This window comes from Oikopleura dioica, chromosome PAR, assembly GCF_907165135.1.
Source record: "Oikopleura dioica chromosome PAR, OKI2018_I68_1.0, whole genome shotgun sequence".
Classification (NCBI taxonomy): domain Eukaryota; kingdom Metazoa; phylum Chordata; class Appendicularia; order Copelata; family Oikopleuridae; genus Oikopleura; species Oikopleura dioica.
The window spans coordinates 12,782,390-12,808,383 of NC_137293.1; the positions used below are offsets into that span (position 1 = coordinate 12,782,390).

Sequence of the window (25,994 nt, forward strand, 5' to 3'; positions counted from 1 at the left end):
GACGTCCGCCTTTTCTCCCGATGGGTCGGAAGCAATGGGAAGAGTGATCGAGCGGCGCAGACTCCGTCCTGACTCAATTTCGGTTTCGGATTTTTACGATCTCGGGAAAGTCGCAAGCTTTTGTGAATCGATCAAGGGCGATGTGACTTTACAGCTTAATGACGTGCTATTACCGGACGCTGCAAAGATTTTGAAAGAGCTGAAAAAGAGAGTTGGTCCCGAAAGCGAAGCCAGATTCTGCATTCTTGCCGACTCGACCTTTGGGGATGGAGATGTCGATGAAGTTTCTGCGCTGCATCTCGACTGCCAGGCGCTGGTATATTTCGGCGACGCTAATTTTAAAACCATAACCAATATTCCGTCACTGATTGTGAGGTAGTAGAAATCCAAGTTTTTCTAGTGATTGAATGTTTTAGTTTAGACACGATTGAAAAGGAAAGCTTCGCCGCTTCTCTCGATGAAGTTGTTTCAAAATATCCAGGAGCTGTATTCTTGGTTGAGAATGAAAAAATGATGGAAGCAGTTGGAGAGAAATCAGATAGCGTCAGATTGATGACATTGGCGAATGATATCAGCGAGCTCTCCCCGGAAACGAAATCATTAGATACGGCGGTTTACATTGGCAACACGAAATCACCGAAAATAGCAGCTTGGTGTCTTCAAAATCAGCCCGAGAAGTTTGTTGCAATTTCGAGCGACACTTTCGAAGTTGAAGAAAATCCAGTCAATGTTGGGAGAATTCTTATGCAACGATTCTATCTCATTGAAAAGGCAAAGGATGCGGAGCGAGTTGGGATTGTCCTTGGCTCAAATGGTGGTCATGCGACAAGTGGATTATGCATGGATAAACTAAGAAAGCTCGGCCAAGAGGCTGGCAAAAACGTTTACAATCTCAGTACGTCCTTTTCTTTTAAAGCATTTTCATTTAATTAATTTTTTAGTTGTTGGAGAGCCGACGCCACAGAAACTAGCGAATTTCCCAGAAATGGACATTTTCGTTCTGATCGCATCTCCCGAAGAATCAATTCTCCCTGCAAAAGGTTTCTACAAACCAGTTTTGCATCCGTGGGAATTCATGATGGCTTGCTCTGATGAAGATTGGACTGGCGCTTATTCTGCCAATTGGACAGAATTGCTCGAGGCTGAGCTCAAGGCTTCAGTAAAGGGTAAATGTTTTTAATGCAAATAGATATAGTTTCATAATCTGTCAATAGAGTACGATGTTTCATTGTTCACGGGGAATATAAGAGCGGCAAATACAAACACAGCAATGGAATCGTCTGCTGGAGCTTCAGGAATGCAACTCGCAACGGTTGGAGAACGAGAAATCGCGCTGCTCGACTCGCACAAAATTCGCGAATCAAGAGAATATTTTGGGCTGACACAGGAGCAAAACGCAGCTCCATCGAAAATTGTTGATGGACGCTGTGGGATTGCTCAAGGATATAATGATGAAAAATGATTGTAAAGTAATAGATTGAAATTAATCCGGTTTGGCGTTTAGAATGGAGCAATCGTTATTGCAAAAGTACATTAAAATCGTTGGAGCAGTCGGGCTCTACTGGGCGATCTCTATTTCTCTCGTGAGGCTTTAAAATTTCTGCGCAAAAAAAATTATTTTTAGGTTTTTGTTAACAAATCTTTGTTAAAAGGAGACGAGCTCAAACTCGATGCTCCCCTTTTCGTCACTTTCTATCAGTGCGTTTGTACTGTTGTCATGTGTAAAAGTAAGAGAATCCTCCATCATGCAAGCGCTAAAATAACATCTAGTCTGCGATATCATGGCTCAAAAGTTCCCCGAAAAAGTTTCCTTCCCAAGCACAAAAGTCGAAAGCCAAAAATGCCGCGATGTTATGCCACTTTCTCTCGTCTTCGTCGCTATGATTGCTTTTAACAATCTCTGCCTCCAAGAAGTAAGAGTCTTCTCTCATTCTTTCTTCTATTTTTAACATAGGTTGGTGTTGCTTTCTACACCGTTGCTCGATCCCTCGTCACTATCTTCTCCCTCCTCTTTACCTATTTGATCCTCGGAAAGAAAACTTCCTGCCTCGGTAAAAATCACTTCGCTTGGACAGTTAATTTAGATATATTTTAGCTATTCTTTGCTGCAGCATCATTGTCGGCGGTTTCTTCCTCGGAGTCAACCAAGAAGGCGATCTTGGATCTCTTTCTGTCATTGGAACTGCCTATGGTGTCATTGCCTCTGCCTGTGTTGCCCTGAACTCGATCTTCACCAAGAAAGTGTTGCCAAAGGTAATATTTCAAATGAGATATCAGCGTTCACATGCGTTTTTAGGTCGATGAGGACATCTGGAAGCTGACGTACTACAACAACATCAACGCTTGTTTGATCTTCCTCCCACTGATGATTGTCACTGGTGAATTCGGCACGCTTGCTAACTTCCCCTTCCTCTACTCCTCCAAGTTCTGGATTCCCATGACCGTTGCTGGCGCTTTTGGTTTCACAATGGGCTACGTCGTCGGACTCCAAATTCAGGTAAATGTCAGACAATGCGACATCTTTTCATTTTTCTTGTATTCAGGTTACGTCTCCCATCACCCACAACATTTCCGGCGTTGCTAAGGCCTGTTGTCAAACAGTCGTCGCCGTCATGTGGTTCAGCGAAGTCAAGACCGTCCTTTGGTGGGTGTCTAATTTCCTCGTCCTCCTCGGCACTGGGTAAATTATAAAAATTACATCCCTGTTTGCTTACAGCACAAATACGTTCAGCTCGTACGCATTCGTCAAATCACTGGAGATGAAAAAAGCCCACGAGCAGCAGCAGTCCGCATCAAAGGCATGAGAAAATTAATAATATAAAATTCATAAACGCGCTGGCTATGAAGCCGCCACGCGTTAATTTCACTAGCCTTCCAAGTACAAAATTCCTATTCAATTTCAAGTTTAGTCACTATCACCAATTTTTATTATACTCAACTTTCATATTTAATCCATGCTTTACCTAATCGAATTGGTCGTTCAAGACGAAACCGTACGGAAATATTAACATGATTTAGGAAGACAAACAAAAGCTCCTAGAAGAAGAGAAATCTTAAAAGATAACGCTCTTTCTATCTAAAAACAGCTACTGTCGCTGTTATTTATATTTCTGTAGACTCCTTTAATTCCTTCCTTAAAACATTGTGCCTCCTTTTGTTCGCCTTTTTGTATCGTTTCTATTTCTGTACTTCTGTGCAATATTATTTACCTACTTCTTAACTTTTTTTCTTGAACGAAACGATCTTTCATTCGGTTTCAAACTGAAAGAATGAAGAACTTTCCTTTTCAACTAATCCTATGTAAACTATCATGATTCTAACCCTCCGATCTTTTGATTGATATTCAAAGTGCTACTTTAGCAACAAGAGATTTACTGCCCAAATAAAGTTTTATATCCAGTTTAACATTTGTTTTCTTCTGCTAATTTTCTAGCCCTGCAACAAAAGCTCAAGTGGCTAGTGTGAACTTTTTATTGTAGTTAATTCAAAAGATAGCTTTTAAAAGACCCTCGAAGACGACTTTTTGGCTTGAAATTGAAGCCTGAGAAAAGTGAGACTTACTGGAAATACTCTTGTTAGACATACGCTAATAAAATACCTAGCATGATTTAGAAATGACAACGAGATCTTTTTATTGAGAACGATTTTTATTGATTCGATCATTTTAGCACTAGTTTTCAATGACGGATTTGAGTTGTCAATTAACGAATTAGAAAGATAAAAATACAAGAATTTCGCCAGTAGAAAGCAATAAACAGAGAGAGATGTTTTGGTTGAGGTCACGCTGCGTCTTTTTGTGATTTTGTGTTGACTCGCCCCCTCGCCCGTCCAAAGCTAAATTCGCCAAAGCTAAAACACCTCTCTAACTCGCTCGAGCGCGCGTTTTTTTCGCGATCTGCTTTGTCCCCCGGCGGCAGAGACCAACCCGATAATCAATAATTACAAGAATCAACAAACTCGACTAGAATTACCGCCGAATTAAAAAAACGGGTCATAATTAAACATGAACTTGACCTTTCTTTTGTGAAAAATATTTTTAAAAAGACATTTTTCTGAATAGAGAAGTCGCTATCTTAAAAGATAAATCAATAATATTACCTTCATGTTTATAAGAAGGGACATATTAGGGAAATCTACAAACGAGCTGTCAGACTGTTGAACTTACGAACTTTGACCTGTATCTTGTCTCCTGGGCTAACTCATTTCAAGTTGTGAATTCAAGTTTGATTTTTTCAGAATTAAAAATTGATGAACGCTTCTCATCAGTAACAGGGATCTGATTGCTTTTCCGGACGTGTCCCGCCGCAAAAGTTAACCGTAACGGAATATCGAGAAAGTTGCCAATATCTTTAATTCCAACATATCGAAATGGACTACACAGACAAAGCGGGTTCAATAACGGACCTGCTGAGCAAACCTGGGAATGGACAATGTGCCGACTGCCAGTGAGTCCCTCGAATTCAAGATTAAAAACTTAAAATCGCAAAATTAAAGAAAACGACTTGATTTGGAAAATGCTTGGGGCGTTCTACGTTTTGGAGTCTTGGTTTGCCAGGACTGTAAATTGGTGCACATCGCTCTTGAGTCACAGCAAAGAGCATCGGTAAGTCCTTCTTGGCTAAGCCCAATTTCAAAGACGATTCAGGGTGGAGAAGATCCCGGAATTCTATCCTGCGCAAAGTCTCAGGTGTGGACAACCGAGGACATCGGAAAGTTCCTCTTGAACGGAAACGAAGCTGTCAACAAAAAGCTGTTGCCCGCGTTTCCAGTTTGGACTTACCAGCCGACACCGAACGATTCCATCTCGCTCAAGGAGCAGTGGATCAGTCAGAAATACAAGACCAGAACTGAGGAGGAAAATGAGAAGCTGAAACAGCCTCCGAAACATGCTGGGAATGAAATTCATCCAATTCAGGTACTTTTTATTCATATTCCTTTGTCGATAATTGTTTTTTTCTAGTTTTGTCGACGATCAAAGAGCGGCAACGAGCCTTGCGCAGCTATTTTGCACAAGGACAAGCTCTACCTCCGATCTGAAAAGCGAAAAGAAGACGTCTCCATCCTCGACGTCGAAACGGCCCTGCTCACTCAAGACAACGGCATCATGTTGGCCTACCGCGACAGAGCAGGAGCCTCGGACGAATACCGTTTTGCTCATTTGAACCACGACGATCCGAGTGTTGTCCTTGACTGGGTCAACACCTTGCTCTATATGAAATATTGCATACTCAAGCAGGACAATCCCAACAGTCGTGATACGGTAAGTAGCCATCTTTCTCACCCGACAGTGAAGGGTTACAATTGTTGACAACCCTTGTCTCCAGCCAGATTTTATTACACGTCGGTAATTGAAGCCTACGTGACTGAGATTCTGTATCTTCAGGACATCGGAAAACTACTGAACCGATACATTGTCCGCCAGAGCTATGTAACCGCCGGTACACAAGATCATCCACAACTCCTGTTTTTCGTGCTTTCTGAATCCCGACTTGCCGTCTTTGAGCACCACTTAGACGAAAAGGTAAGTGCGAAATTGAGAGCGAATGAGGTGCCAACAGCGTTACTTTTTCAGCCAAAATATCAAACTCGAATCTACCAAAACCATCTCTCAAGCGTCCAATACTTGACAGAAGTTGGAAACGCTCTTCAAATCCAAGTTGAAAAAGTTTACGGATACGATGAGTGGCTCCAGGCCCTTGATTTAGGTAAATATATAGTCGTGAAGTCGAGATTGTTACAGTTGTTTAGCCCTGAATAACGAACGGCTCTGCTCTATTCCTGAAAGACTTGAAGGCACGGGTTCTAGAATTTAGATGTAAACCGCTGTTTTTACCGATGGTTATAATTTTACAGACTGTAAATTACAGTAGAAAGAACCATGAGAAGCTCCATCCTCTATGGGTTCCCGCGTTGCCGATACCAAAATCACTGCCAGTTCCAATCTCCAGTTGAAGCAACAAGCCCAAAATTCACTTCCCTCTCAAGCGATCGGCAAACCTGCCAATCAAGTTCAACCGACTTCATATTCAAGTTTCAACGTTCAAAATGCTCTGACAGGTCGCAACAACACTGTCGGCCCGATTATGCCTCCTTCAACTGTCGATACTAAAATTCCGACAACCGCTGCGCGGCCAGATCGTATTTCGCCGAATGAGCCGGCGCAGACACAATCACAGACCTTCAAAATCAAGGAACATTGCTATCCTGCTATACCGCCAATGGGCGAGATGGGGAAAGGTAAGAAAATACTCAAAGACGTAGTGGTTATTCTTATTTAGTTCACCGAGGAGAGCTATCTATGGAAGCAATAAAACCTGTTGTTTCCAAGCAACCACAAAACGGCTTCAAAGATGGAAATGAAAACGGCGCACCTTCCGTTCTGCAGGCAAAGCCACAGCAAGTGAATCATCAGCAGTATGACATGAAGCCAAAGGAGCTTCCTTCTACCGTTAGTTTTTGTACATCTACAAATAATCAATGTATTTTTCTAGTTTGCTACTCATTGCTATCCACCTATCGGTCCAGGCCACAATAATCCTTCTGTTTCACGTCCTCTACCGCCAAGTGGACCTTCTGGAGCATACAATCGAGGCTCTCAACCTCCACCGGTGATCCCAAGACACCCAGGAAGCCAGGACTTCATCCCAGACTATCAAAATCGATATGACCGTCGACCTTCTCACCCTATCGGCCAGTACGGCGGTCCACCGCCTCCTTCGAAAAACTACGACCGATACCCGCCACCTTCTCATCAAAACGGGCAGGCCCCAGACTTCCTCCGTTCTAACTCAGTGCCAAATCACAATTTTAATCAAAACCAGATGAATCGCCCTCCATGGGAGCGTAGTAACAGTTCCAAGAATCATTATTTTTCCAACAGTTCAAATCATTCTTCACCAAGGTAATCAGCGCTTTTGAAACTTTAAATTCATCGCTCTTAGTCCGCCGAACCAGTGGTCAAACCAGCGTCCGCCCTCTGGAAACTGGGATATGAGACCGAACCAGTTCAAACCATCTTCTGTATCTCCATCAGGACCTCCTAATTGGGGCTCTTCTGGAGACATTCAGACAAACTCTCGATCAGCAACTCCTGAAATTTGGAGACGAGCCGAGCTTCAGATCACCGATCTTATCATGAATGGAATAGTGCCAGCGTCAGACATGCGGACAGCAGGTAAAAGTAATCAGCGAGCAAAAGATTTCTCATGTATATATAGGCCTAGATATTGACCCGAATCAATATGCCCACGCACAGTATTGTGCGGAAGAGCTCTACAACGCGATCAAGGATGAAAAATACGAGATGGCTCTCAGCTTCCTTCGAGGATTCCGTGAAGTGTTCCCGGACCTCGAACGAACAGCGAATCACCGATCTGTTCTTGAGTAAGTTCTCTTCCTTAATTTTAATCCTCATTCTTGATTTTCAGGACAAGGCGAGCTAGCAACTTTGAAAAAGATTGTTATCTCTAGAGTTCAAAACGAAAGAAGCTCCGTCTTCTCTTCGTCTTCGCAGAGAGATTTTTCATGGAATGGGTCATCCTCAGATGTCTCCTCGCCATGGGATCGCTCTAACAGAGGATCTTTCGACTCTAAGTTCTCATCTGCTCCATCTTGGAAGTCGTCTGCTCAATCAGGACCTTCTCGATCGCCATTTGACTACCCACAGCCTCAACAAGATCGCTGGAGTTCTGGAAATTCAAATAGTCTCAACTCATCTGATGTGTACAAGAGTCACACGAGCTCGTATCAAAATAAAGGCAGGTCGATGTGGGAACCACCTCAGGAGAAAAAGTCATGGAATGCGCCTAACAGAGACATCTGGTGTGATAAACCCTCGCCATCGCAATTTCAAAATAACTTTCGCGGAAGCCCTTCAGGAAAAGTTCGCTCAAATATGCGCTAATCCCTTTCATTTTCACCACTTTAGGACCAAGACGAACTTTTTATAGGATCTGCTGACCCCTTCAACAGCAGCAACGACTATTTCTTCACACGTGGTATCGAAGATAACTTGAACAAGCTCCTGGTCTCAGATCACTAAACTACTACTTCCTCGTGTTCAGGAGTCATGATCAACAAAATCCATTTGCTATCACCTTCCATTATCCGTCACAGCTAGATGTGAACAAAAAACAACCTTTCTTCAGCCATATCCAAATCAGGATAATTTCTTCTCGGTTCGCGTCTCCGTCACGTGACCATCACCACCACCAGCGCCATAAAAACAATCTCCTTTTGCCACAATAAGTTTGTGCACCTCTCACTCTGCTGGTGTACCCACTCAGTATCACTCAGTCTAAAACACTGGCAAAAGCTCTCCTTCTCACATTTTGTACGTTTTCAAACGTTATCACAGTGTTGTTCCGAATCCTTTTTCTTCATTTTATATACCTTCTTTTTTTAACTATCGGTAGGAAACATTTTTCCTTGCGTTCCTGATCCTGAAAAAGCAATTTTTTTCTTTTGCTAGATTACATATGAGTTCTTTTTTCTTTTTTGATAATAATTACCTGAAGTTTAATCTGCTGCACTCTGAAAGTTCTGTCCCATCATCAACAGATTCATTCGACAGGTTCCGTAAATCCTTGTTTTTTATCTTTGCTTCTTTCCAACATCAGCATATCTTTTTTCGCGTTTTTTATGTTTATCGAATCGGCCTGTCGTAAACGGTCCTTAACAATTTTCTCGTGATTTGATGATTCTTTTAATAATGCTAATATTATCTTATTTAAACTTAACTATTGCCCGACAGACCAAACGTCTTTTTCTCATAAAACTAAACTACTGAATGCTTCCTTTTCTGTGTCAAGAATTGTGATCGAGCAGCGGTGATTTTATTTTCACACAAAATGCCTTGATTCTCTATTTTCAAATTGCCTCATTCCCTCCAGGCCTTACTAAAAATTCGGACAAGCTCAAAGCATCGTAATTCCTACTTTTTACATCGTAATTTAAATCTTACCCGGAAGAACTAATTTTATACCGCTTCAAACGTCCATTTCCCAATTCACAAAAAAAAGTAAAAAAAAATCTAAAAAAAATCAGAGCCCAGGCTACCGACTTTTCCTCGAAGTGGCGCGATTATAAAAAACACGCCATGATTTTGTCAATCGACCTCACAGTCTGTAAACAGATCTACATCTATTCGATCTTCATGACAACTCTCTGCTAAAATATAAAAAAGACACACTCTTTCAAGTTTAACCTTAAACCATGCGCCACACTATCCGATCCTTCTTTCGATTGAGCTGGTATTGCGGATTTAAGATCAAAAAATCATATTCTATAAAGCTCTCGCCATTTTTACCCAACATGTTCACAAACAACATTCAAAGTTCAACAATTGTCCTTCATCTTAACAAAGTCCTGTCGCCTGACGTACTTACAGTAATACCGTATTTTTTCATTACCGAACCCAATTTCCGATCATAGTTTCCATCATCACCAAAATTTCTTTCAAAACGAAATCTGATCACAATTTCTAAATTGATATTCGAATTTTATACTTTTAAAAACCGTCCTGGTGCTAGAAAACTGTTTATATCTACAAATACTACGTTTGTCCTTTTTTCTTTTGGAGTCCACTGTTACCTTTTTCCGTATCGTTGTTTATGCGAGTGCTTCTGTAGTTCTAGCATCATATTTTTGGTCACTCTTGACAATCCAGAAGTCTCTTATTTTTCCAAGTCGCCAGAGGTTGAGCCCTGAATTGAATTCCAAGAATTCCCCTTTTTGCCCAAAAAATCATCTACTTTCAACTGGAGCCACTTTTTTCCCGTTGATAAATTGCCTTCATCACCTGATACCTCACTTAAAAACACATGCAAACATAACTAAACATTATTTTACCGGTATGCAAGCCTTTAGTCGTCCTTTCTCTCTGCCGGCACTAGCCAACTGTGGCTAGAATTTTGCAAAGGGCGTATTGCAAATAGATTTATATACTACCGACGAGGCAGTATATCAAATTTACTTCAGTGTGTGCTTTGGATTCTACTCACATTTGGCTCCGACATAGAGACTGTCCTCCGAAGGCCCCTTTTTTCGCCAAAATAAAAATAAAAAATCTGATGCTTTCTTGTCAAGCAAAAATTTATAAAAAGAAAACCCCGCTCTCGCTCAAAAGCAAAAATATTATCACGTTCATTGTAGCGTTTACCTTTTTTGATTTGTTAATTATAAAAGATGTTTGATAAAAAATCATTGAAAAAAAATCAACCTTTCACTTGCTGTACGGGCTGTTTTGCGAAAATAGTTCATTGGTTCAAGTTTAACTTAAAAAAAACATAAGCAGTCCTCCAGTCGCCTATCCAAAGTACATCGAGTGCTTCACCTTCCATCACTATTCTTTTCTTGATCTCACCAGTATTTTTTTTCGACATTCGGGTAGCGCCTTTACCCCTTGCGCAGCACTCGCCCCGGGCAGAGCGCCACATGCCCGGCGGCTATTTTAACAAAAAATTATAAAATACAAAAAAAAAATAATTTTAACCGCTGACTTTGCAAATATCGACTTTGTTCAAAGTGCTACCTAATCGCCTTAATTTAAAAGATCTCTAGAAGCTGCTCAAAAATTTTTGTGTATGCAGACACTTGATGAGATGTTTAAAAGATGTTCTTATTTTTTCTAACAGACTTCTCGATACACTTCGTTTTTCCGTTTATTTTAAAGCAGCTTTATAAAAATATAAATGCCTTGAACGTTTTGTCAAGGAGTTCCAGTTAATCCGCCATAATTGGGCCCCTCTTATTTCTGCCTTTCGTGAATTCGTTCAAAAAATAATGTTTCTACTGTCTTTTGCTTGTTTCTTTTTTTTAAACTACCAAAAACTAAAACTACCAAAAAAATTTTCAAAATACAAAATCCAAAAAATAAGAAAAAGATTGTGCCATTATATTCCATTTTGCATTCTTACTGTATCAAACACTTTTATTCTTCATGATATACGCTATCTTATTGGACACGATATCAAAAACAACAATTTACTATACTACTACTTTGCTTCAAAGTACTGACGGATGCGAGCGTTCGCCTGGTGAAAGAGTTCTACTTGCCTGCGGCGAGGGCCTTCTCCTTAAAAAAACATTATTATACACGTTTGCGTTTTACTTGAAGGGTGTCTCTACCTCAGACCTATCCTACAATTCCGCTGCTAGAACTTCTTTTTATTTTCAATTCAACTAGGGCGGTCGGAACAAGGCTCATCCCAGTATAACAAAAAAACTGATCTGATTGTCAAACTTCGAATCGCTGATTTTTTGCTCGACATTTGCTGCATGTCTAGCCTCGATTCCCCTTTTGGCCACTTTTGCCCAAGTCTCTTGACCTAACTTTTTTTCCTATCAAGTGACTTTGGCCCCTCTGAGATGGAGTATCTCCCAGTATAGTTCCATCCAGTTTCAAAAATAACATAAAAACAAGAAACTTTTTTTTCCTCTTCTGTATCACGTGATTTCCTTTCATTAAAAATAACCTGCTCCCTTAATCGAATTTTTCCTTATTTTTCGAAAGTATTTTTACTGTTTAGGACTTAAATTTAACTCAGTTTTGATTAGAACCTTGTTTTTATTCTTTTTACTCATTCAGACAGAAATCAGTATGGGGCTGACGGTGAGCAACTTACTGAATCGGCTTTTTGCCAAGAAGCAGATGCGAATCTTGATGGTCGGTCTCGATGCCGCTGGTAAGACCACCATCTTGTACAAGCTCAAGCTCGGAGAAATCGTCACAACTATCCCAACTATCGGTAAGCTGATCGAAGTAACCATTTGTTGAACAATATTAAAGGCTTCAACGTCGAAACTGTTGAGTACAAAAACATTTCCTTCACCGTCTGGGACGTCGGCGGACAAGACAAAATCCGACCTCTCTGGAGACATTATTACCAGAACACTCAGGTACCCTCCCAAGCATGTTTCACCTGCTCATCCATGTTTTTCAGGGTCTTATTTTCGTGGTAGATAGCTCTGATCGCGAACGTATCCAAGAATCGCACGATGAGCTTCACAAGATGGTAAGTCATCCCTTTCTTTAGTGTTAAACTCAGCCCCTCTTTTAGCTGAACGAAGATGAGCTCCGAGACGCAATCGTTCTTGTTTTCGCCAACAAACAAGATTTGCCAAACGCTCTGTCAGTCACTGAGCTTACTGAGAAGCTCGGCCTGAACCAGCTCAGAAGAAAGGTAAGTCCTTCATCGTTGACCACTTCTTTAACATTTTTCTTTTCAGTGGTATGTGCAAGCAGCCTGTGCCACCCAAGGAACTGGCCTTTACGAAGGCTTGGACTGGCTGAGCTCCGAATTGTCGAAATAAGCACAAGAACTTTCAATCAAACAGCAACCTTACATCGTTCATAAATCTACAAAACGCTCGAGCCAACTTTATAACTCACTCGATGGCGCAATTCTCCTTCAAGTCCACACGCATCCCTCAGTAGAAGAACACCTGCCCTCATTATTTCTCCATCTCTCTGTGCAATCTCTAGCGCCACCTGTAGCCTTAGTACGATTTCTACCTTTTAGTAGCAACAAAAAATAAATCAAAAATAAATTTCGTATAACCAGTACAGTCAAAAAGGCGTCGTTACTCTCATTTTCATTTCTAGGGATTTAGTGCAAACTATAGTTTCGGGGTCAAATACCACTTTATAGAAAAATAATCATGTAGTTTCTAGAACACCTCCCTGTTTATCTGTCAGTGCATATCAGTAACTCTAGTTCATTTCAATAAAACATTCGAACGGCAGCGGTCCATATCCTCGAATTTAGATGTTTTACGAGCACATGAATGACGTTTCCGACTATGATCGCGAAGTCAACACCTCAGGCAGGGAGCATATCAGCATGTAGGCCTAAACAGAGCTTGAAATTCAAGCCTTGAATGCAGATGCAAAGAGCGGATATTCATCCCCGAAAAGCACCAACAATTACTTCCAGCGCTAATTTGACTCCTCGACAACCAATGTCGGATAACCATTCAAGTAAGTGAGCACGCGCGACGTAGAAATTTTACTTTTTGAACTAGTGACTGCTTCGGAACTTGAGTGCGAGCCGTTGGTGACGGATTTCGATGAGATTTTGGAGGCTTACCGAAGCATGTCTAATGACCAGCAAGAAATTGAAAAGGTGTGCCTTGACTTGTGCCAGATCATCAAGTCGGAGCAGGAAAACTGGCGGCTCGGCAAGGAGCAGTAAGCAACTTTTTGTAATTTCTGCATCTTTGAATCATCTTAGGCTTCATTTGATGGCGTCTCAGTTGAAAAAGTACAAGAAAGACGTTCATCAAATGAGCACGAAGCTTCAGGGCGTCTACAACGATCTCCAGGAAGAACATAACCATCGAATGGTAAGATGAAAAGATAGTAACGACGTTACAACAAATTCTAGCGACTCCAGTCTCGCCTGGAAGACATGGAGCGAGCTTTCGCACTCATGCAAGAAATTGTCTTCGACGACGACAACATTCAAATTGGGGATGATATCCGCGAGACTTTTGCTGAAGTCAAGCAGCGATACGATGAATCTTGCAACCAGGACACTACCATTGGCAAGATTGTTGCCAATGTTGCCTCCATCAAATCTGAGTCACCAGGTAATTCTAACAAGTAAATCCCTTCTAATAAATAACTTTCTAGCAGATTTGGAGCTGAACTCATTCTCGGAGCCTGAATCCGACCTCAACGCAATGTACGGAGAACTCTACGCTCAACGAGCGTCTCAAAGTGCTCTCCCTGCTCCTTCCAGCCGAAGCGCACGCGTATTCGACCACCAGAAAGTGCACGCTGGAGAGTACATGTCCTCAACACCCTCTGTCAATTTTCAGCAGGTGTCTCCAATCAAGCGCGCCCTGAAAATTTCGCCCGTTGTTAAAACTCGTCTCACACCTCAGCCCGCGTCCCCGAAGCCCAAATCAAGACTGGCTGAGGAGCCTTCTTTTGTCGAGGATATGATCGTGGCAGAGGAAATTTACCAACAGAAGAAATATGAAGATGTGCCCATGGCTTTGATCAAGGCGCCAGGTAAACATTTTTCCAGTTTTTTTTTGCTTTCAATTAAATTATAGAGTGTGTTCCAACTGAGCTCGTTTTTTACGCCTCTGCTTTGGCGAACAAGCTCAACCATCACGGACTCTACGTCACTTCCCCCGAAACTGAGGAAGTTGAAATTATTGACAACATCAAGAAGCTCCTTCGAAACGGCGAGTATGATGATGATGAGATGCTTGAACATCTGTGGACGCAGTCCACCAACATTCTCTGCCAGTTGATGAAGGACTTCTTTTCCGACTCGAAGGTTAAGATTTTTGAAGCCGAAAGGTAATTCTTTCCTTAGTTCTTTCAGTTGCTGATGAATATTCTAGTGACTCTATGATGTCACTGATGCAAGCTGTGCGGTGCTGCAACACGCAATCAGTTCAGGTCAGAGAAATGAGAATCTAGACAAGTTCGGAAACAATCGATTTAGGATCATCTCATCGCTCTTGCCCCAAAACCGCGCTGCCAACTTGCCTTCCTTCTCCAGCATCTCCAGGGTGCTATGGCAGCTGGTCGTACTCCTGGCGAGCTTGCTGGTGCCTTTGGAGCTGTTCTTGTTAGCGCTGGCAGCAAGAATAAAAATGATCCAAAAGAGTTGCTCGAGTATTTGCTCAGCCTTGACGTGACTTTCGTCCGAGACCTTCTCGATACCGCAAAGGTAGCCATTCTATTTTTCTTTCATTTCTAACGCTACCATTTTTAGACAACCGGCACAGAAGCGTCCTACAGTAGCATGCTTGGGCCCGTGGGAACCCCACGATCCAAAGCTTTCTCCAAGATGATCGAGGAGCGCAAAAACAAGCTCCTCCAGAACTGCGACATCAAGCTTTTCACCCAAAGCCCAAAGAACTAGTTCCGCTAGAAACTAGCAGAATTTTATTTTATCCATGACATTTTTTCTATTTTTCAAGGCACACTGTTTCAATCCACCGTTTTCCTTCACTTAGCCGATATATACTCAAGATGTTCCTGTAGTCTCACTAACTGCCCACTTATCGACCAAAAAAGAAACAGATATTCAAAAACTCTTGTTTCCCTTTGATTCCAAACTTTTAATTTTCAGAATGGATGATGAGCGCCGGGCAGCGCAGATAATCGCCCGCGCTTGGCTCTCATACAGAGATCGTCAAATATTCATGGTAATTAGTGCGCAAACAAACCTACAAATACATCGCATTGTTAGATACTGAAATCGGTCGTGTCTGTGGCAGTTAAAGAAAGTGGACACCTAGTTTTGCAACGAATCTCGCCACTAGAAGCGAAGCTGCTAGAAACAGAAAAAGTATGGGTGCGGATGAAGCTAATGGGCGAATCGTTCCCGCCCAAAGTGGTTTTCAAAGTTATATTGGGAACTTCTGGCAAAGTGAATTATTTATCCGGGAGAGAACAACTCAAAGAAGATATGCAAGGCGTCGCCGAGAACATGGGCGAAACGAACTTTTGCAAGCAACTTCTCAGGTAGTGAACTCTTGCGATTCGAGAGAAAATAAAACAAGTTAAAAGTGACTTGGTGGAGCGCAAGCAAAATAAAAACGTTGTTGATATGGTTGACGTTGGCTCAAGCCGCGATCTCTGCCGACTTTTGGCTTATCGCGACGAATCTGCGGCGTCCGTCGGGGAAAGGGAAACACGTGGCGCTTGGTCAACTTGTCCGACATTCCAAAAGCAGCACCGTTCCGCGATCTCTACGAAATTCTTCAGAGCAAGCAGCTATCCATTTTACCAAAAGCATTCTGGGGAAAAACCCGCAACCGAGAAAATATTGAACGTCAAATACTCACCTTATTACAACAAGACAAAGAACTCAAAATACCGAAGCCTGTATCGCAGGACGAGTCGAAGCAACGCGTACAAGAAGCGGCCGATGCGCGCCGTGAGAGGATGACTGACTTGTACAAAAACAAACCGAACACGGCGTCCGAGCGATCGTGTGTTACTGTGGTCGATATTGGATCGTTAGACTTGGACTATGAAGCGCGCGAACTCTACGAGTGGAGTCAGTACCTTTGAACTTTATTTACTGTATCTATCTGAAGCTTGATCTCTATTTTTGTACTCGCTGATTAAGAAAAAGCCAAATAAAACATATATTTTTATAGCTCGTTGATTCTGTTGCTTATTCACTTGTTTAGTATGCAAAGATAGAGATAATCGGAACTCGGAAAATATGGAGTGTACGATGGCACCGCCGCCACAGGCACCCGTGGAGATACCAAAAGATGCCGTTTCCACGACATGTTCTGTGTCGAACATGTCCATAAGCAGGTTTAGCTTTCTACGGCCATTCGCACTTCTAGCGTTAGTTTTAGTGATGTCGACTCAGACGTAGCGTCTATCTGCCGCGACTTTATACGCGGCGTTTGCTCTCGCAAAAAGCGATGTAAGTTCGCGCATCCTACAGTAGCTGAATTGAATGCTTTGGTCGGTTGTCGCGAAGACAAAAAGTACGAATTCTGCCACGACCATCAAAATAAAACTTGTGAAAGAACAACCTGCCGATACATCCATTGCACGAGGTACAATTTGCTGAAAATATCAGGTTCATCTTCTTTTCAGTGAGGAGGAGCAGAACTTCTTGAAATCCCGTCATTTACCCCTCCGTTACAAGTGTCAATACGAATTAGGAATATACAATGTTGCGTTGAATAATAAAGCCATGCGTGAGATGAAAAGAGGTACCTTATCCCTCTGATTCTGAATATCCGAAAGAACCATTCTTTTTCCTAGAAAGCGAAAACAAAAGATTACGGCCTATTGCTTACAGTAACTCTGCCAACGATCTCAACTCCCATCACAAAAGATCATCGACAAGTATTTCAACAAGTATATCAAATACACTTCTTCATTCTCTTATTTCTATCCATAGATTTTTCTGATCATCAAATGTCGTACAGCTATCAACAGATACTAGATGAATCCAGCAAGATGCGCAAAGAAAATGACATGCTGAAACAAAGAGTAAAACTACCCTCTTTAAATTCTTTCACAACCTGAAATTAAGATCGAAGAGCTCCAGAAAAAATGTGCGGATCTATCTACCGTGAATGAGATGCTTCTGGAGCAAAACGCAAAGTACAGGCATGTTCTAAATTCGAGCCAGCCTCCTCCACCTGCCGTTCCGATGGAGGCTCAGGTAATGACATTCTTTGGAGGCTTCTTTTAATCGTTTGAAAGAATATCTACACTCATCCACATGGAGTCTCAAGTGGGCAAATTTACACCTCCTCGATAGCTCCTCCGGGCGTTATAAGAGTGGTAAATCAGAATCCTGTCATGACGCCGTCGATTCTGGGATGTGTTTCCAATAATAATTGATGAAATTGCGTCAGAAATTTTGGCTTTACCTTTGTTGAACACATAAAAGACAACTGCCAATCCCCCGACTTCGAATGGTCAAACATTTCAGCCGGTCCTTAGCTCGAATCCCCACCGAGTGATGGCGATGCCTCCGCCTGGAATACCAACAGGAGTGCAAAGCGTCGCGGTTCCACAAAATATGAGCCAGAGTAATCATGTTGAAGTTCAACTGAGTACAGCGCAGACTGTTACTGGGTAAGTAGACTCTAAAAACTCAGAAGATAATGCTACACATAGTGTGACCAATGATAAACGGCCGTATCAACAGCAATCTGCACCCTTAGTTCCATCGGGCCAGGTGAGTCGCTCTTCTAAGTATCCTGCTTTCTATGACAATTTTAGTTTCGACCAAGCTCAAATGTGATCGTAAATCAAGTTCCAGTCGTTACAATGCACAATATGATGACAACGCCGATCCGTCCAGGGATCGAACAACCTCAAAATCCTTCAGTTCAAGTCACCTCTTCAGAAAATTTGCAAACACAAAGTAAACTTTTCTTTTGAAACGCATTTTAACCTTGTTTCTAGTTGTAACAACTTATGCAAGTCAAGCGATGCCAAGGCCCGCGATAAATGGCCAACCTCATATGACGTAAGAATGTTTTCATGGAGCAAGTCTAACTCAAATTTCAGGGTTCAACCAACCATGGCGATGCAACAAACCCCGATTCAGTACACTGAGATGCCCTCTTTACCAGTTCATCATCAACACCCGTAACGTACAGGGTCCCATTTTAGTTTTGAAATCATGCTTTACGAACTCATGATTTGATAATTATTTTTACTTATTATATCCGTCGTTATCTGTCGCCATTCTCTTCAAAAAACAACCATCCAGCTTGCCGGAAACTGCAATCTGACATTATAAGTATTTTCCTGAAAGAAAAATATATTTTTTCGCAACTTTTTTTCATCATTGCAGATTATTTTTTTCGTTTCTTTACATTTCTTTTACCACGCTTTATTTTTTCAATCCCAACCTAAAAATCAAGTTGACCCGATGCCCGCATTAACACACAGTTTTCTATTTTCTGTACCACAAAAACATAACTGATTTAATCGCTTGTTTTCGTTGATTTTCGCGTTGTTGCATCATACCAGTAGTCAAACAAAGCAAAGTTTTACCTTTCTCTCCTTGAGCTACTCCTCCATGATATCAGTTAGTCAAAATATCAAAAACGCGCTAGTAGTGAAAAGTATTTCAACCCGAATACTCGTTTAACAACCTTAAAAATATAACGACTCCTTACCATCAGAATCGCTAGATCCGTTTCGAACAGATAATTGGTGTTCAGCTGATGTCAAAGTGTTTTACGTTTCTTTTGTTTTCCCGTTTTCTTCTTTTCAGAATTAACATTTTTCTTCAACAATGTTCCTAAAAGTGTTTGGCCCGTTGTACAACGAGTCCGGGCAAGACACAAGATGACAACCTTACAAAGTACCCCTCTGTACAATATCAAAGTATTCTTAAAACCCCATCAAACATGAGCCAAAGTCTTTCCTGCTCCTAAACCTAGTTTTAATCGTAACCTGAGCTTTCCATTTATTTCTTTTTCCGTTTTACCCAACTCAAACTTATTCTTTATTTAATTTTCTCTACGTTCTTTTTCTTTCACTTCATTGTGTCACTCACGAATACATATCTCTTTGTCCAAGGGCCAGTAAAACATACAATACTCTCTTATTTATCACTTTAATTTTGCGACACAAATTTTCAAATCAATTGCTTCTCCTCAAAAATCTATTTTATCCCGTTGCCGGTATTCTCGAATTCGCACTGAAGTTAAAGTGTATCTGTTGCCCTTTTTATGTCTCTTTTGTCAACACACTGCTGCATTATTATTTACAGTTTAATTTTATTTATTATTTTCTACAAAAGAGCAACTGGTCTTAGTTTCATCCGTCGACACACTTTTTATAAACTACCTGAACAACTCACTCAAAATATAAAAATACTCTCACTCAATTTACTCTCAAAATACAGAGTAAATTGAATAAACAGCAGCTTTCGATTCTTTGCAGTTTGTTTTGTCAAGCAGGTTATCAACTGAAAGCCGAAAAACTAAGCATAGAATAATAAAATACAGGCTTAAGTAATGCGAACTCGTTGAAATGGTAACTTCCGAAGGTGTTCTACCCGATGCCTTCAATCATGCGGATTATAAATTGGAGCTTATTCCCAACTCGGGACCACGAAAATTTGACGCCAAAATGGACATGAGAGGCACTCTTGAAATCGTTCCCCGAGAAGAAGTTGAGCCCCTCGAGCTTATTGAACTGGTGGAAGTTAAAGAGGACAAAGTAAAAGAAGAGTCGGAAGATCATCCGCCTCCACTGGAGTTGATTCCTTTGAATGAGAAGTCAAATCCTCATCTGTCGAAATGGAAACAACTAGCGCCGAGTACCCATCATCACTGTCTCTTCGTCGGTCGTTTTCTTCAAAATCTACCCGATAATTTCGAGATTTTCGAGAAGCAAAGAGCGACACTTGCGTTCATTACGATCGGCTTTCTACATGAGCTTAATTTTGAAACTGACTGTAACTTTGAAAAATTCGATGGGTGGTCTTACGAGCAAATTCTCGAATACGTTCAACTCCGACGACAACTAGGTAAAAGACCACTTCTAACGCGAAATTTAACCTTGAATTTCAGCCTCTCTTGGGAGCAAACTGTTGATCGCTCTTTCACCATCTGAGCATGTTTCTGATCCCAATTTACTTCGCGACGCAATAGGCAAGGTAGCCAATGTGAAACTGTTGAATTCGCTGAATGTCCATCAACTGTTCGCGCAACTTGAAAGACCAGAACAGCATAAAGAGCTCCGACATCATTGTGGATTAATGGTCAAGGAAGAAAAAGTTCTTACTCAACTAATCAATGGTGATATTCAAATTTACCCGGAGCGTCTAATAATTCTGCTGCGACTTGAGACGTCAATAGAAAATCTTGGAAGCAAATTGTTACGATCAGATCTATTCGAGCTTATTGAAGATTACATGCGCAAAATCAAAAGCGTGCCGTATTTTGTAACTCAATATAGGTGACCAATTTTAAATATGCTTAATTCACCTTAGATTTAGACTTAATGCTCTTCAAAGCTCAAAGAGGAATTTGTGCGCACTTCTCGTCATTCTACTGCCATTCATTACGAGATCTTTCCAGCACTGGAAAATGGCTCAAGCGTCACCTTCGAAGAAATGGGTTTGCCCTCTGTGGAATAAAGCAGTTCTCGATATTTTCTTTCGTGTTCAATCATTTCTTGGAGTCATTTTGTCTTGTGAAATTATTCCAAGTTTACAATCAATACTAAATGGTTCTGGACTGCAGTGCATGAACTTCTTCCGAAGAATACGACTTCTTGAAACGTAAGTTACGGATCATAACTTATGGTAATAGTTTGTTCTTCAAAAAATTTTAGCATCGAATACTTTGAAGATTGCCGTCTCCCCATATTTGTCGGCCAAAGACTACTCCAATCTACTGATACGCGTTGGACAATATCCCCTCAAATTATATCCGCAATGATCAAAAATTTTCCTGCTGAATATCAAGTCAAAATTGTAGAAGAAGCACTTCAATCAAACTTAAGTCCAAATGTAAGTCTCGAATAATATTGTACAGTATGTCCAAAGATAAAGTTCCAGTATTCAAAATATGTTTAATACACCAGTACTGGGTACAGTAAGCATTAACATGTGTTGGAAGCTTCTGTATGAATCGATTTTGGACGAATCCATCGAACTCGTCTTAGATCCATGGTTTCCGCGGTTGTATTTGAAATGTTATCATGTATTTCTTGCCGCTCAATTTCTCGATTTCGCGTTGTCTCAGTAATGTTCGCGTGTCCCGGCTGTGAGAAACCCTGGTCTTCTCCGGGCTGAGTCGTGGATCCTACGGCAGTTAGATTTTCTGGCATATTAGATTTTCTGGCAGTGCCAGAAAATCGCCTTTGCCAGAAAGTCTAACTGCCAGAAAGTCTAACTGCCAGAAAATCGCCTCTCTCGCCTTATATCGTCCCGAGGTAATCGCCGGCACTTGCGTCCGAAACCCATTCTGAAAATTTCAATTATGCGACTCGAATCTAAATCGGCGCGTTTTTATACTCGTTAAAACAGTCGGGATTTATCTTTATTTATCTTGCTTTCTCTCTTTAATTTTTGTTCTGGCGCGGAAATATAATTTTTCGAAGTGATCTGCATTGAATCAAAGAATCTGATGTCTAGAAAACGTATTTTTCAATTCTCGAAAGAGAAATGATGGCGCCCTTAAAGCTTTTCCTCATACAGAGAATCTCGAAGATATATTTTGCCCATAATTACGGTATTTACCCGCACTTAATTTTTTTAGATTATCTACGGTGCGATCGAACAATTATTGAGACGGCGAGCAACTTTGTTATCACAAGAATTTCAAGAAAAGAACATTTCTACCAAAATAGACGGAATAGTGTTGGCTTTTCTTCGGCGCTGGCGAAACAGTCACAATGGTATCCGGATAATCATGATTTTGAAAAGATATCATCGAAAGTCAGAAACTTCGATTCTAGCAAATTTGTATTTGCTTAGTCGTATCAAAAGAAGTCGAGCTCAAACGGGGGTAGACCTTGTCGAAGAAATTATCGAAGAACTTCATGGCTGGAGACTTAATAAATTCAACTACTCGAAATCCAGCAAATCTGATACGATTAAAAATACGGCAAGAATATCCTCCCATACGAACAATATTTGGAAAAGAGGCTCATTTTCAAGGAATCCATGTTCTTATCCTTTGATTGTGGATGTTATTATCAAGTCGAAGAACTTCCCGATAACACTTTATTCATGTTTAACAGAAGGCGATATCAAAAAATTCACAGTGTTAGTGGAGTAAATTCAAAATCAGTGAAAATAATCTCAAATTTAGTGACCTGATTAACTACACTCTAAAGAAGGGCGTTCCACAGGAGCTCCTGTTCCAGATGCTACTCCAAATTTCCAAACCGCACAGAAAAGATCCTTATGAACACGGCCTTACGAGCTCCTCGTATATTTACGATCATATTTTCAAGCTAATCAAAGCTAACTTTGGAGATGCTTAAATTTTCTTCTGCTCCTTATTTTCCTTATTCTAAAATTGTTTTCCAACTTCAAACCTATCAATAAAGTTATAAACTTCGAACACTCATCAAGAAACATATTTCAGATGAGGGTGACTCCGTTTGCCTTATTGGCATTGTCCAGCTGTCATAATCATGAAGCCGATATGAAAGCAGGTAGAATTAGCCAGGGTCTCCGTCCTCTTAAAATTTTTCAGCAAAGCATCGGTGGAGCAAAGAAGCCAACGAAGGACACGGTCATGCCCATGCTGATCATGGGCACTCGCACGATCACGGTCACTCACATCAACACCACGACGATGGTGGATGCCACGGGCATTCTCACAATGGAATGGATGTCCAAGAGCCACCGAAAGAAAAGTTTCAAGGCAAGAAACAATACATTGCCGAGCAAACTCTTGAAGACAAAATTGACATCTGGTTCAAGGCACGAACAACTTGCCCCACTTTGTGGATAATCGTTTGTTTTTAGGCTCTTTTCGCCACTTTCCTGATTTCTGCCGCTCCATATTTCATCTTATTCAGTGTTCCAATCGAAAGCAATACAGAAGAAAATAAACCATACTTGAATGTAAGAAATCAATTATCGCAAAGTCAAAAACTAATCCTACGACTAGATCCTGCTGGCATTCGCTTCCGGTGGCCTCCTTGGCGATGCCTTTCTCCACCTCATTCCTCATGCGTCGCACTCCCACTTGCCGGACAACGACGATCACGGACACTCACACGACCACTCTCACGGACATTCACACGAGGAATCACATGGGCACTCGCACGACGCGGAGATGGGTATCGGACTCATGGTTTTGCTCGGAATTATTGCTTTCATGTGCGTCGAGCTTTTCGTCCGACACATGAAAGGAGGACACGGACATTCCCATGGTGGTCATGGTCACTCGCACGCTCCTAAAAAGGCGGTGGAGGAAAAGAAAGACGATAAGGATGATAAAAAGACCAAGAAAACCAAAAAGGCGAAGAAGGCGAAGAGCTCTGACGATGAATCCTCCGATAAGGAACAAGAGAAAGAAGTCGAAAAGGAATCTGAGGAAGAAGAGTCTGAAGAAAAAGAAGAAGAGCAAGAGCTCGCTGTTGCCGGATGGCTCAATCTCGCTGCTGATTTCGCTCATAACTTTACCGACGGTCTCGCAATCGGAGCCAGCTTCCTCGCCGGCGAAAGCATCGGTGTTATAACCACACTCACAATTCTGCTCCATGAAGTTCCTCACGAAATCGGTGATTTCGCTATTCTTGTCCAGTCCGGCGCTACAAAAGAGCGCGCGATGATGCTCCAGCTTGTCACTGCCCTTGGAGCAATGATGGGAACTGTTGTTGGTCTCCTTCTTGGCGGTACTTTCGGAGCTGTTTCAATAATCTTGCCCTTCACTGCTGGTGGATTCATTTACATCGCGACTGTTGGTGTCATTCCTGAACTCCTTGCCAATGACAAGGCTACTCCAGCTCAGGTAAACCTCTATTCTTGAGAGTCAAACGCTTATCTTTGCTTCAGAACATCAAGGAAATCATCGCAATGTTCCTTGGAATTGGCCTCATGGTCGTCATCGGCTGGTTAGAATAATTTGAATAAACTACGGTACAAGCATCCTTTCTTTTCCGAAGCGGCTCACTTGCCATTATAGAAAGAATTTATTCTTAGAATCGCTACTTAGGTTTATATGTGCAATAAAATAAGACTGAACTTTATCTTCTTTTACTTATATTTTTCTGTTAAAAACGCAAGTCTATTTCACGGGTGAATTTCTTCTTTATCTTTCTTTACCATTTTAAGTTCATAATAAATTGATAAAAGTAGTCTTTGGTCTTTGGCTTTTCATACGAAAAATCAAATGACAATGCACACATTTAGTTGCTTTAATTTAGAGGCAAAATGGAAGCCCTAATAAACGAAGCAAAGGCTCGTCTTCAGTCCGAATTTGGTTGTTCTAGGAAAGTTATAAAATCGACAATATGACCATTTTTCGCTAATTAAAACTCCGCAGGTTATCAATCACAAGGCTGTCTAGGCAGCTTAAAAAGGCTCTTTTTAATATTTTATAACTCAATCAAGTGATGAACAGCTAATTATTGCATCTGCTCCTGGCCGTGTAAACCTCATTGGCGAGCATACTGATTATAGCAAAGGATTTGTGTTTCCCATTGCCTTGCCTCTTCGAACTGTTTTGGTCGGTTACCCGAACAACTCTGATGATATCAAAGCAGTCTCTCTTGTTGTCAATGGAAAGGTGGAGTTTAACGTTTCGGAGATTCAAACGGGTGATCCTTTCTGGGGAGACTACTTCAAAGGAGTAGTTGCTGAATTTCAAAAGAAAACCGGAAAGCATGTTCCTGGTTTTAATGCTGTTTTCCATTCGAATGTTCCCCTTGGAGGTGGAGTGTCTTCCAGTGCCAGTATGGAAGTGGCTACTGCTACGTTCCTCGAAGCCCTGACGAAAATTAATCTTGAGTAAGTGAAGAATATATAAAGCGTCTATATCGACAGTTTGACCGCAATACCGAAACATGAATAAGATGATTATTTTGTTAATGCATACTAACATGAGTTTAGCCCTACTGAAAAGGCATTACTGTGTCAAGCCGCCGAGCACAACTATCCAAAAAACCCGTGCGGTATAATGGATCAATTTATTTCTGTTCATGGAAAAGCGGATCATGCACTGCTAATCGATTGCCAAGACGAATCTTCGAAACTTGTAAACATGCCATCGAGTTCTGTTTGCTTCTTTGGTAATCTCGAAATTTCTTTCTAGAGCTATAATTTTCTGTCACAGTGATTAACTCCAACGTCAAGCACAAACTTTCCGGCGAAAACAATCCGTTCGCCGAGAGACAAAAGAGTTGCTTCAAAGCAGCCGAAATATGCGGGGCGAAATTTTTGCGAAATGTTACTCTGGAGGATCTCGAGAAAAACAGAGACAATATGGACGCCGTCACATTTAATCGCGGCCTTCACGGTGTGAGTGAAGATAAACGCACATTGGAAGCGGCTGAGGTTTTGGTGAAGGGCGATTTCAAACGATTTGGCGAGTTGATGAATGCGTCGCATGATTCTCTCCGTGATCTTTTCGAAGTTTCATGCCCTGAGGTTGACGAGCTCGTAGAAATCGCTAGAAAAACGAAGGGTGTCTATGGAAGTCGAATTACTGGCGGTGGCTTTGGCGGATGCACCGTTACACTTATTGAGAAAGATGCCATTCAGTCGCTCAAAAATGCTGTCAACGTAAAGTCTAATGCAGATTCGTGAGTTAACAACTTTTTAGGCAAATTACTCGAAGACGGCTACATTCTTCGACGCGCCCGCTTCCGATGGAGCGAAGATTCACTAATTCTACAATTTTATGTTTTGATTATTATTCTGTGCCTTATGATTCCCTTGAATGACACTCAACTTATACTCTTATCCATACAGTTGCAATTTCTGAGTATTACGATAATTGTTCATCATGATTCCTGCCAAATGCTATTTGATTAACGCTTTCAATTTCAAAGTCTC

The 25,994-nt window shown here is 41.3% G+C and overlaps 10 protein-coding genes across 12 annotated transcripts in view; 9 read left to right on the forward strand and 1 right to left on the reverse strand.

Annotated features, from left to right (window-relative positions):
* The first annotated feature begins 1 nt into the window (after position 1).
* On the forward strand, positions 2-1,464 carry LOC145705060 (2-(3-amino-3-carboxypropyl)histidine synthase subunit 2-like). The gene is made up of 4 exons (XM_081782511.1): positions 2-375; positions 417-895; positions 942-1,166; positions 1,215-1,464. The coding sequence occupies exons 1-4, from the start codon at positions 35-37 to the stop codon at positions 1,460-1,462; spliced, it is 1,293 nt and encodes a 430-aa protein (XP_081638637.1). The 5' UTR covers positions 2-34; the 3' UTR covers positions 1,463-1,464.
* The window catches only part of LOC145705070 (33 kDa inner dynein arm light chain, axonemal-like), a 50,372-nt gene continuing 25,673 nt past the window's right edge, over positions 1,296-25,994 (reverse strand). Inside the window, exon 7 of the mRNA XM_081782527.1 lies at positions 1,296-1,306. The gene's annotated coding sequence lies outside the window, so the exon portion shown is untranslated. The remainder of the gene's footprint in view (positions 1,307-25,994) is intronic.
* On the forward strand, positions 1,476-3,407 carry LOC145705063 (GDP-fucose transporter 1-like). Its single transcript, XM_081782515.1, has 9 exons — positions 1,476-1,583; positions 1,625-1,727; positions 1,771-1,913; positions 1,955-2,051; positions 2,096-2,253; positions 2,297-2,497; positions 2,544-2,680; positions 2,732-2,798; positions 3,019-3,407. Exons 1-9 carry the CDS (start codon positions 1,506-1,508, stop codon positions 3,055-3,057), a joined length of 1,023 nt encoding a protein of 340 aa, XP_081638641.1. The 5' UTR covers positions 1,476-1,505; the 3' UTR covers positions 3,058-3,407.
* LOC145705050 (uncharacterized) lies at positions 4,237-7,897 on the forward strand. Its single transcript, XM_081782498.1, has 13 exons — positions 4,237-4,445; positions 4,495-4,603; positions 4,646-4,915; positions 4,961-5,260; positions 5,384-5,521; positions 5,573-5,705; positions 5,749-5,793; positions 5,887-6,237; positions 6,279-6,448; positions 6,492-6,901; positions 6,942-7,174; positions 7,218-7,383; positions 7,428-7,897. Exons 1-13 carry the CDS (start codon positions 4,369-4,371, stop codon positions 7,468-7,470), a joined length of 2,445 nt encoding a protein of 814 aa, XP_081638624.1. The 5' UTR covers positions 4,237-4,368; the 3' UTR covers positions 7,471-7,897.
* LOC145705076 (ADP-ribosylation factor 4-like) lies at positions 11,567-12,565 on the forward strand. The gene is made up of 5 exons (XM_081782532.1): positions 11,567-11,747; positions 11,789-11,898; positions 11,943-12,014; positions 12,060-12,182; positions 12,229-12,565. Exons 1-5 carry the CDS (start codon positions 11,600-11,602, stop codon positions 12,310-12,312), a joined length of 537 nt encoding a protein of 178 aa, XP_081638658.1. The 5' UTR covers positions 11,567-11,599; the 3' UTR covers positions 12,313-12,565.
* On the forward strand, positions 12,728-15,014 carry LOC145705052 (uncharacterized). 2 transcript variants are annotated; one of them, XM_081782501.1, is made up of 10 exons: positions 12,728-12,825; positions 12,917-12,979; positions 13,024-13,189; positions 13,233-13,344; positions 13,386-13,590; positions 13,634-14,017; positions 14,062-14,314; positions 14,359-14,416; positions 14,463-14,690; positions 14,736-15,014. In XM_081782501.1, the coding sequence occupies exons 1-10, from the start codon at positions 12,768-12,770 to the stop codon at positions 14,883-14,885; spliced, it is 1,677 nt and encodes a 558-aa protein (XP_081638627.1). In that variant the 5' UTR covers positions 12,728-12,767; the 3' UTR covers positions 14,886-15,014. The 2 variants fall into 2 exon arrangements, with proteins under 2 accessions (XP_081638627.1, XP_081638628.1); XM_081782502.1 differs by having other exon boundaries at positions 13,637-14,017.
* Positions 15,090-16,139, forward strand: LOC145703880 (uncharacterized protein CXorf58-like). The gene is made up of 3 exons (XM_081781278.1): positions 15,090-15,171; positions 15,216-15,490; positions 15,536-16,139. The coding sequence occupies exons 1-3, from the start codon at positions 15,097-15,099 to the stop codon at positions 15,915-15,917; spliced, it is 732 nt and encodes a 243-aa protein (XP_081637404.1). The 5' UTR covers positions 15,090-15,096; the 3' UTR covers positions 15,918-16,139.
* Positions 16,169-19,369, forward strand: LOC145704101 (uncharacterized). Its single transcript, XM_081781537.1, has 12 exons — positions 16,169-16,297; positions 16,342-16,548; positions 16,589-16,707; positions 16,760-16,855; positions 16,899-16,990; positions 17,034-17,165; positions 17,207-17,322; positions 17,396-17,584; positions 17,627-17,687; positions 17,732-17,876; positions 17,918-17,981; positions 18,023-19,369. Exons 1-12 carry the CDS (start codon positions 16,200-16,202, stop codon positions 18,105-18,107), a joined length of 1,404 nt encoding a protein of 467 aa, XP_081637663.1. The 5' UTR covers positions 16,169-16,199; the 3' UTR covers positions 18,108-19,369.
* LOC145704568 (protein catecholamines up-like) lies at positions 19,479-24,295 on the forward strand. Of its 2 annotated transcripts, XR_014134470.1 has the most exons (7): positions 19,479-20,000; positions 20,044-20,431; positions 20,472-20,756; positions 20,810-20,987; positions 21,739-22,247; positions 22,294-22,642; positions 22,684-22,823. XR_014134470.1 is itself a non-coding variant. In XM_081782025.1 (5 exons), the coding sequence occupies exons 1-5, from the start codon at positions 22,573-22,575 to the stop codon at positions 24,060-24,062; spliced, it is 1,314 nt and encodes a 437-aa protein (XP_081638151.1). In that variant the 5' UTR covers positions 22,483-22,572; the 3' UTR covers positions 24,063-24,295. The 2 variants fall into 2 exon arrangements, 1 of the variants encoding a protein (XP_081638151.1); XM_081782025.1 differs by lacking the exons at positions 19,479-20,000; positions 20,044-20,431; positions 20,472-20,756; positions 20,810-20,987; positions 21,739-22,247 and adding exons at positions 22,959-23,057; positions 23,104-23,949; positions 23,994-24,295 and having other exon boundaries at positions 22,483-22,642; positions 22,684-22,913.
* LOC145701917 (galactokinase-like) lies at positions 24,372-25,976 on the forward strand. The gene is made up of 5 exons (XM_081779128.1): positions 24,372-24,409; positions 24,552-24,947; positions 25,050-25,228; positions 25,273-25,721; positions 25,762-25,976. The coding sequence occupies exons 1-5, from the start codon at positions 24,372-24,374 to the stop codon at positions 25,825-25,827; spliced, it is 1,128 nt and encodes a 375-aa protein (XP_081635254.1). The 3' UTR covers positions 25,828-25,976.

What these genes read in the sequence shown, in the direction of transcription:
- LOC145704101 (XM_081781537.1), top strand. Translation starts at nt 16,200, where the DNA reads ATGGAGTGTACGATGGCACCGCCGCCACAGGCACCCGTGGAGATACCA. An exon ending in CCGTTCCGATGGAGGCTCAG is followed by an intron (nt 17,166 to 17,206) that starts GTAATGACATTC and finishes ATCGTTTGAAAG; the next exon opens with AATATCTACACTCATCCACA. An exon ending in CCTTAGTTCCATCGGGCCAG is followed by an intron (nt 17,688 to 17,731) that starts GTGAGTCGCTCT and finishes TGACAATTTTAG; the next exon opens with TTTCGACCAAGCTCAAATGT.
- LOC145704568 (XM_081782025.1), top strand. Translation starts at nt 22,573, where the DNA reads ATGAGGGTGACTCCGTTTGCCTTATTGGCATTGTCCAGCTGTCATAAT. An exon ending in AAATTGACATCTGGTTCAAG is followed by an intron (nt 22,914 to 22,958) that starts GCACGAACAACT and finishes GTTTGTTTTTAG; the next exon opens with GCTCTTTTCGCCACTTTCCT. An exon ending in ACAAGGCTACTCCAGCTCAG is followed by an intron (nt 23,950 to 23,993) that starts GTAAACCTCTAT and finishes TCTTTGCTTCAG; the next exon opens with AACATCAAGGAAATCATCGC.
- LOC145703880 (XM_081781278.1), top strand. Translation starts at nt 15,097, where the DNA reads ATGGATGATGAGCGCCGGGCAGCGCAGATAATCGCCCGCGCTTGGCTC. An exon ending in GAGATCGTCAAATATTCATG is followed by an intron (nt 15,172 to 15,215) that starts GTAATTAGTGCG and finishes TCGCATTGTTAG; the next exon opens with ATACTGAAATCGGTCGTGTC. An exon ending in TTTTGCAAGCAACTTCTCAG is followed by an intron (nt 15,491 to 15,535) that starts GTAGTGAACTCT and finishes ACAAGTTAAAAG; the next exon opens with TGACTTGGTGGAGCGCAAGC.
- LOC145701917 (XM_081779128.1), top strand. Translation starts at nt 24,372, where the DNA reads ATGGAAGCCCTAATAAACGAAGCAAAGGCTCGTCTTCA. An exon ending in CTGACGAAAATTAATCTTGA is followed by an intron (nt 24,948 to 25,049) that starts GTAAGTGAAGAA and finishes ACATGAGTTTAG; the next exon opens with CCCTACTGAAAAGGCATTAC. An exon ending in GAGTTCTGTTTGCTTCTTTG is followed by an intron (nt 25,229 to 25,272) that starts GTAATCTCGAAA and finishes TTTCTGTCACAG; the next exon opens with TGATTAACTCCAACGTCAAG.
- LOC145705050 (XM_081782498.1), top strand. Translation starts at nt 4,369, where the DNA reads ATGGACTACACAGACAAAGCGGGTTCAATAACGGACCTGCTGAGCAAA. An exon ending in AGCACCACTTAGACGAAAAG is followed by an intron (nt 5,522 to 5,572) that starts GTAAGTGCGAAA and finishes TTACTTTTTCAG; the next exon opens with CCAAAATATCAAACTCGAAT. An exon ending in CAAAGGAGCTTCCTTCTACC is followed by an intron (nt 6,449 to 6,491) that starts GTTAGTTTTTGT and finishes GTATTTTTCTAG; the next exon opens with TTTGCTACTCATTGCTATCC.
- LOC145705076 (XM_081782532.1), top strand. Translation starts at nt 11,600, where the DNA reads ATGGGGCTGACGGTGAGCAACTTACTGAATCGGCTTTTTGCCAAGAAG. An exon ending in ATTATTACCAGAACACTCAG is followed by an intron (nt 11,899 to 11,942) that starts GTACCCTCCCAA and finishes CATGTTTTTCAG; the next exon opens with GGTCTTATTTTCGTGGTAGA. An exon ending in ACGATGAGCTTCACAAGATG is followed by an intron (nt 12,015 to 12,059) that starts GTAAGTCATCCC and finishes CCCCTCTTTTAG; the next exon opens with CTGAACGAAGATGAGCTCCG.
- LOC145705052 (XM_081782501.1), top strand. Translation starts at nt 12,768, where the DNA reads ATGTTTTACGAGCACATGAATGACGTTTCCGACTATGATCGCGAAGTC. An exon ending in TCGCGAAGTCAACACCTCAG is followed by an intron (nt 12,826 to 12,916) that starts GCAGGGAGCATA and finishes ATCCCCGAAAAG; the next exon opens with CACCAACAATTACTTCCAGC. An exon ending in GGCTTTGATCAAGGCGCCAG is followed by an intron (nt 14,018 to 14,061) that starts GTAAACATTTTT and finishes ATTAAATTATAG; the next exon opens with AGTGTGTTCCAACTGAGCTC.
- LOC145705063 (XM_081782515.1), top strand. Translation starts at nt 1,506, where the DNA reads ATGGAGCAATCGTTATTGCAAAAGTACATTAAAATCGTTGGAGCAGTC. An exon ending in TACTGTTGTCATGTGTAAAA is followed by an intron (nt 1,728 to 1,770) that starts GTAAGAGAATCC and finishes AATAACATCTAG; the next exon opens with TCTGCGATATCATGGCTCAA. An exon ending in TCGTCGGACTCCAAATTCAG is followed by an intron (nt 2,498 to 2,543) that starts GTAAATGTCAGA and finishes TCTTGTATTCAG; the next exon opens with GTTACGTCTCCCATCACCCA.
- LOC145705060 (XM_081782511.1), top strand. Translation starts at nt 35, where the DNA reads ATGGGAAGAGTGATCGAGCGGCGCAGACTCCGTCCTGACTCAATTTCG. An exon ending in ATTCCGTCACTGATTGTGAG is followed by an intron (nt 376 to 416) that starts GTAGTAGAAATC and finishes TGAATGTTTTAG; the next exon opens with TTTAGACACGATTGAAAAGG. An exon ending in GCTCAAGGCTTCAGTAAAGG is followed by an intron (nt 1,167 to 1,214) that starts GTAAATGTTTTT and finishes ATCTGTCAATAG; the next exon opens with AGTACGATGTTTCATTGTTC.